Genomic DNA, 6,704 nt, shown 5'->3' with positions numbered 1-6,704 from the left:
AGAATGTTACAGATCTTATGTCACATCCTGTAGAATTTGATGTACATTTTATGAAATGCTATTTTATAAAGAATTATTTGACTGCAGATCAAACTAGAGTAGACCTCATTCCAAATGACTGAATCATACAGCTATGAAAAGTGACAGAAAACAGGCCTACTTCACGCACGCACGCACGCACGCACACACACACACAATGAGAAGAGACAGAGAACAGGCCAACTTCACTTGCTCATTTCTTTAATAGCAATTAGACATGGCAACGTCACAGACAGCAGTTAGATTCAGAGAGTGCAGATCACCACTGCACTACACACACACACACACACACACACACACTCACTCTCTCTCTTTCTCTCTCTTCAGCAGTCAGACACACACTCACAATATCGTCACACTCCCATCACTCTCTAGTGAACACACACCAATACACTTTGTGCACCTTCCAATGAGGTACAAACACAAAATATAACTGTTATCTTTACCTCACCAGCTTATCAGTGGATGAGAGAGACAGAGAGAAGAGAGAGAGAGAGGAATAGAGAAAGAAAGAAGATGGCAGGATAGGCAGAGTGGCAGAAAGAGAGAAAAACAGAATGACTGAACAGAAAAACAAAAATCAGCAGCTCAACTGTCCTTTTCCAGTTACTCTGGAGAAAGGAACTGAAAGAATGAAAAAAAAATAATAAGTAAGGGAGAAGGGGGCTGGAAGAATGAAATGGAGAGAGAAAAAGAGAGAAAAGAAGAAAGACAGGAAAGAAGAAAGAAAAGAAAGATAGAGGGATGACAAAAAAGCAGAGTCAACAAAGAGGGGTGCGTGCTGGGGGTGGATCCCACACTGGGACGAGACGAGCTGACATTAGACTTTGCACCACACTGAACCACTAACACAGACTTCTGGACAAACACTGGAGTCCCTGACACATCTTAGATTAACTAAGAAATCAATTCATTTATTACCAAGCCAAAAAGGTTTTGTTTCTTATGCTCCATTCACCTCTGTGCTATACACACACATACGCTCTCTCTCATACACACACACTCACACACACACACACACACACACACACACAGATCAGTTCATTTATTACCCATCATGTACATGAATGGGATGCAGTTCTTAGGCAAAGGAGAGTGCAGCAACAAGAAAAACAGACACAGACGAACGTACAGAAACACACACACACACACACACACACACACACACACACACACACACACACACAGACACACCACAATCAGTGTAACCCTGTACAGATCTCGGCTGAGGTTACCAATAACACTGCTGTATGTGTGCCTTTGGTGACTGTTGAGTGCTTCAGTCCCACAGCTAGTCAGTAGTCACCTGGGGCTCACAAGACCTCCACGAGGAGGAGGAAAAAACTACATGTCCCATGATTCACTGCTTTGTGAAAGTCCCACTTATACATCACCAGTACTGGCCACAGGATTCCAGTAATGGCTGTGTGTGCCCTGGATCCAAGATGAGCACACAAACACACACACACACACACACACACACGCACGCACGCTCTCTCTTTCACACACACCATCAGATCTCCTCACCACACTCACTCACACACACACACAAAGCATGATATCTGTCCATTCGCCGGGGTCCACACGTTAAGTGCAGACGAGGAGGCTTAAGCGTTGCCCCTCGTTAGATGCAGTCATTAATGCTCATTAACACTCGTTAATCTGATTAACAGTCTTCCCCTGCTTCCACAGGCCGCATGTGGATTGGCTGAGAAGCTCCAAACAGGAAGTAGAAAGCAGGATGCAGGAAGCTGGCGTCTCTTTCCCCCCACGGGCTGGATTGTGCGAGATGGAGAGGGGAAGGTAGATGTGGTCCAGGTCTTGGGGGGGCTGCATTGATGGAGGTCTATCTGCTGAAGATGGAGTCCTGCTCCAGGAGGACCAGCTCCACAATCTGGTTCTGATAGACCATGTGGACCGCCATGTTTCCGGACTCGGACTCGGGGCGCAGCAGAGTGGGCCCGAACACGATGGCCACGCTCTGAGACGTCATGCGGTTCTCATCCCCGTGATCGATCACCCTGGTGGAGGACACAAGCACAGTGTCAGATCAACGGACCAATAGAGAGAGAGAGAGAGAGAGAGAGAGAGAGAGAGAGAGAGAGAGAGAGAGAGAGAGAGAGAGAGAGAGAGGGGGAGAGAGAGAAAGAGAGAGAAAAACAGTGAGAGAGAAAAAGAGTGAGAGAAGGAGAGGAAGAGTGTGAGAGAGAAGGAGAGAAAGAGTGTGAGAGAGAGAGAGAGAGTCAGAGAGACAGAGAGAGAGAGAGAGAGAGAGAGAGAGACACAGAGAGAGAGAGAGAGCAGAGAAAGAAAATCTAATACAATGCTGCAGTTAACATATTAACACTATGTATAATGTGGGTTTGTAGTCGAAACTAATTATATTGCAATAACATTTATTCTCTTTCAAAGGCCAGGCCACACACACACACACACACACACACACACACACACACACACACACACACACACATATGTACGCTTTCACGTTGCTGCAGTGAAATGTCATCAGGCTGGGCTGTCATTGGTCCTCCCCTGCTCCCAGCCTCCATCTTAAATGACTGCACTCAGGCAGCCATATAGATGCAAATGCCAGTGGCTGATTCCTACATCACCACAGGCCGCTAACGCAGGCATGTGTTTCTCTAATACGACACAGGGGCCCTGTGTGTGTGTGTGTGTGTGTGTGTGTATATGTATATGTGTGTGTGTATGTGTGTGTGTGTGTGTGTGTGTATGTGTATGTGTATATATGTGTGTGTGTGTGTGTGTGTGTGTGTGTGTGTGTGTGTGTGTGTGTGTGTGTATATATGTGTGTGTGTGTGTATATGTGTGTGTGTGTGTATATGTGTGTGTGTGTGTGTGTGTGTGTGTGTGTGTGTGTGTGTGTGTGTGTGTGTGTGTGTGTGTGTGTGTGTGTGTATATATGTGTGTGTGTGTGTATATGTGTGTGTGGGTGTGCCTCTTAATCAATCCCGCTATCAGAGCTGTGGCCCTCTCCCCTTTAATGCTTTCTCTGGCTGGAGTCCAGCGCTCAGTAATGTAGAACAGCTCAGATAACACACCACACAGCATACAGCACCACGCCCTACACACACATACACACTCACATCTGCATGTGTGTGTGTGTGTGTGTGTGTGTTCATAGGACTATGTATGATGGTGTATCTGATGTATGTGGGAGGTACAATTATGTCTGTGTCGACGTGAGACTAAACATGCATGTGTGTGTGTGTGTGTGTAAGATTATTCAAGTGCGTGTTTTACCGCACGTGTGTGTGTGTTGTGTGTGGGTATAAAATGATGCATGTCTGTGTGTTCCCGTGTGTGTGTGTGTGTGTGTGTGTGTGTGTGTGTGTGTGTGTGTTTGTGTGTGTGTGTGTGTGTGTGTGTTTACCGTCTGAGGTGCTTGATGAGGGTCTGCATGGTGTCCTGGTTGGGGCGTGGCAACTGCCTGATCAGCTCCCTGACAGAGCCCACCCTCTGCTGGTAGTCTGGAGACTCTGAGAGAGAGAGAGAGAGAGAGAGAGAGAGAGAGAGAGAGAGAGAGAGAGAGAGAGAGAATGAGAGAGGAGAAGAGGTTAGATCTGACATATTGGAGTTCTGTAGTCATGAGTTGTGCTTTAGAACACAACATCTGCTGCTGGTGTTAATCCTGCTATGACTCTGATCACTGCGTTACAGAAACGCATCATATTCCAGGATCACTGAAGATCTGATCAACACAGCCATACGATGATGATGATGATCACAGACCTGTGTGTGTGACTCTACACAGGTCAAAAAGCACAACTATGTTTGTGTGTGTACGTGTGTGTGTGTGTGTGTGTGTACGTGTGTGTGTGCGTGTGTGCGTGTGTGCGTGTGTGCGTGTGCACGTGTGTGAGGTGTACTGTATGTTGTGTGAAAGGCTGTATGGTGGGCATTTGCTGCCATCTGCTGGCCACATGAGGAAAAACAGGGACTTTGAGCCTCTTCAGATTCATTAGAGCTAGGTTTAGCCAATAGGAGGACAGGAGCATTGAGCTTGTTCAGGCAGGAGTGGTTAATATAGTAATGTTATCATGACAAACATTAGGGAGCTGAGGGGAAGAATGGTTATGGATGAGTGAGGGGACTTACTGATGGCTTCGACAAAGTCGTTGAAAGAGGCGTAGGTGAAGAGGGGTTCCGGAAGCTCCCTGAAGAACATCTTGAGAGCACCGGTGGTGACGTGGATGTCCTCCCACTTACTGTCCTCAAGTTCCACCGTCTCATCTGGGGGATGAAGGGATAGGGGTCAATTAGACACGTCAGCAGGAGACTTTCCTAGTCATGTTTCTTTTACACAGGCACACAAACACACTCTTTCTCCCTGCCTCCTATGAATAGTGAATACATGTATAAATGCTGTGTTGTGTTCAGTTGGTGAGTGTGTGTATAAATGTTGTGTGGTGTTCAGTTGGTGAGTGTGTGTATAAATGCTGTGTGGTGTTCAGTTGGTGAGTGTGTGTATAAATGCTGTGTGGTGTTCAGTTGGTGAGTGTGTGTATAAATGTTGTGTGGTGTTCAGTTGGTGAGTGTGTGTATAAATGATGTGTTGTGTTCAGTTGGTGAGTGTGTGGATAAATGTTGTGTTGTGTTCAGTTGGTGAGTGTGTGTATAAATGTTGTGTTGTGTTCAGTTGGTGAGTGAGTGTATAAATGCTGTGTGGTGTTCAGTTGGTGAGTGTGTGTATAAATGATGTGTTGTGTTCAGTTGGTGAGTGTGTGGATAAATGTTGTGTTGTGTTCAGTTGGTGAGTGTGTGTATAAATGTTGTGTTGTGTTCAGTTGGTGAGTGAGTGTATAAATGCTGTGTGGTGTTCAGTTGGTGAGTGTGTGTATAAATGTTGTGTTGTGTTCAGTTGGTGAGTGTGTGTATAAATGATGTGTTGTGTTCAGTTGGTGAGTGTGTGTATAAATGTTGTGTGGTGTTCAGTTGGTGAGTGTGTGTATAAATGCTGTGTGGTGTTCAGTTGGTGAGTGTGTGTATAAATGTTGTGTGGTGTTCAGTTGGTGAGTGTGTGTATAAATGCTGTGTGGTGTTCAGTTGGTGAGTGTGTGTATAAATGTTGTGTGGTGTTCAGTTGGTGAGTGTGTGTATAAATGCTGTGTGGTGTTCAGTTGGTGAGTGTGTGTATAAATGCTGTGTGGTGTTCAGTTGGTGAGTGTGTGTATAAATGTTGTGTGGTGTTCAGTTGGTGAGTGTGTGTATAAATGTTGTGTGGTGTTCAGTTGGTGAGTGTGTGTATAAATGTTGTGTGGTGTTCAGTTGGTGAGTGTGTGTATAAATGCTGTGTGGTGTTCAGTTGGTGAGTGTGTGTATAAATGCTGTGTTGTGCTCAGTTGGTGAGTGTGTGTATAAATGTAAAATATGATGCTGCTCCTGCTGAGAAGAGATGCAGCCAAGGAGTAAGAGACCTTGTTTATTGACTGCTTACCTCACACACACACACACACAGAGGCACACACACGCACACACACACAGACAGACAACGAGAGAGAGAGAGAGAGAGAGAGAGAGAGAAGGAAAGGGAGTGAGACAGAGAAACACACACACACACACACACACTTACCGTGATTAATGGCAAAGCGAAGCTTCTGAATGACTGCCAAGTTCCCACTCACTCTGTACAAACCATCAATACTCAACCCTGCAGAGAGAGAGACAGATGGATAAAGAGAAAGAAAGAAGAAAGAGTGAAAAAAAGAACTACACGATATGTTCCTATGCACTTGCTGAGACCAGAGTTCTTCCACTACCCCTGCGTGCAGAACCACTGTAAACACACACCTGTTTCCACCACATGCACATCTGCACATCCTCACTGCAAACACACACCTGTTTTCACCACATGCACATCTGCACATCCTCACTGCAAACACACACCTGTTTTCACCACATGCACATCTGCACATCTTCACTGCAAACACACCTGTTTTCACCACATGCACATCCTCACTGCAAACACACACACCTGTTTCCTCCACACACATCCTCACTGTAAACACACACACCTGTTTTCTCCACACACATCCTCACTGTAAACACACACACCTGTTTTCTCCACACACATCCTCACTGTAAACACACACACCTGTTTTCTCCACACACATCCTCACTGTAAACACACACACCTGTTTTCTCCACACACATCCTCACTGTAAACACACACACCTGTTTTCTCCACACACATCCTCACTGTAAACACACACACCTGTTTTCTCCACACACATCCTCACTGTAAACACACACACCTGTTTCCTCCACACACATCCTCACTGTAAACACACACACCTGTTTTCTCCACATGCTCGATGCACGTCGTCACAAAGCTGGGCACTGTAGAGTTCTCCCTCAGACAGAGACTGCTCAGGCTGCAGCCAAACACTTGGTCTGAAAACACACACAGACACACACACATTATAATTACATATACTCACACACACACACACACACACACACATTATAATCACTCACACACACACACACACACACACACACACACACACACACACACACACACACACACACACACACACACACACACACACACGCACACATTATAATCACATACACACATTATAATCACACACACACATTATAATCACACACACACACACACACACACACACATAATCACA

At 45.6% G+C, this 6,704-nt stretch overlaps 1 protein-coding gene across 3 annotated transcripts in view; it reads right to left on the bottom strand.

Moving 5' to 3' along the window:
- Positions 1-278: 278 nt before the first annotated feature.
- arhgap12b (Rho GTPase activating protein 12b) overlaps positions 279-6,704 on the bottom strand; it is a 46,779-nt gene continuing 40,353 nt past the window's right edge. For all 3 annotated transcript variants that reach the window (XM_080855610.1, XM_080855611.1, XM_080855612.1), the window contains 5 exons: positions 6,358-6,456; positions 5,636-5,713; positions 4,162-4,296; positions 3,437-3,542; positions 279-2,060 (listed from right to left, as the gene is read on the bottom strand). In XM_080855610.1, the coding sequence (XP_080711736.1) occupies positions 1,886-2,060; positions 3,437-3,542; positions 4,162-4,296; positions 5,636-5,713; positions 6,358-6,456 (593 nt within the window). In that variant the 3' untranslated portion in view covers positions 279-1,885. The remainder of the gene's footprint in view (positions 2,061-3,436; positions 3,543-4,161; positions 4,297-5,635; positions 5,714-6,357; positions 6,457-6,704) is intronic.

This window comes from Sprattus sprattus, assembly GCF_963457725.1.
Source record: "Sprattus sprattus genome assembly, chromosome: 17".
In the NCBI taxonomy this organism is placed as follows: Eukaryota; Metazoa; Chordata; class Actinopteri; order Clupeiformes; family Clupeidae; genus Sprattus; species Sprattus sprattus.
Note: the sequence above shows the minus strand (reverse complement) of the source record. Positions and strands in the feature narration are given on the sequence as shown.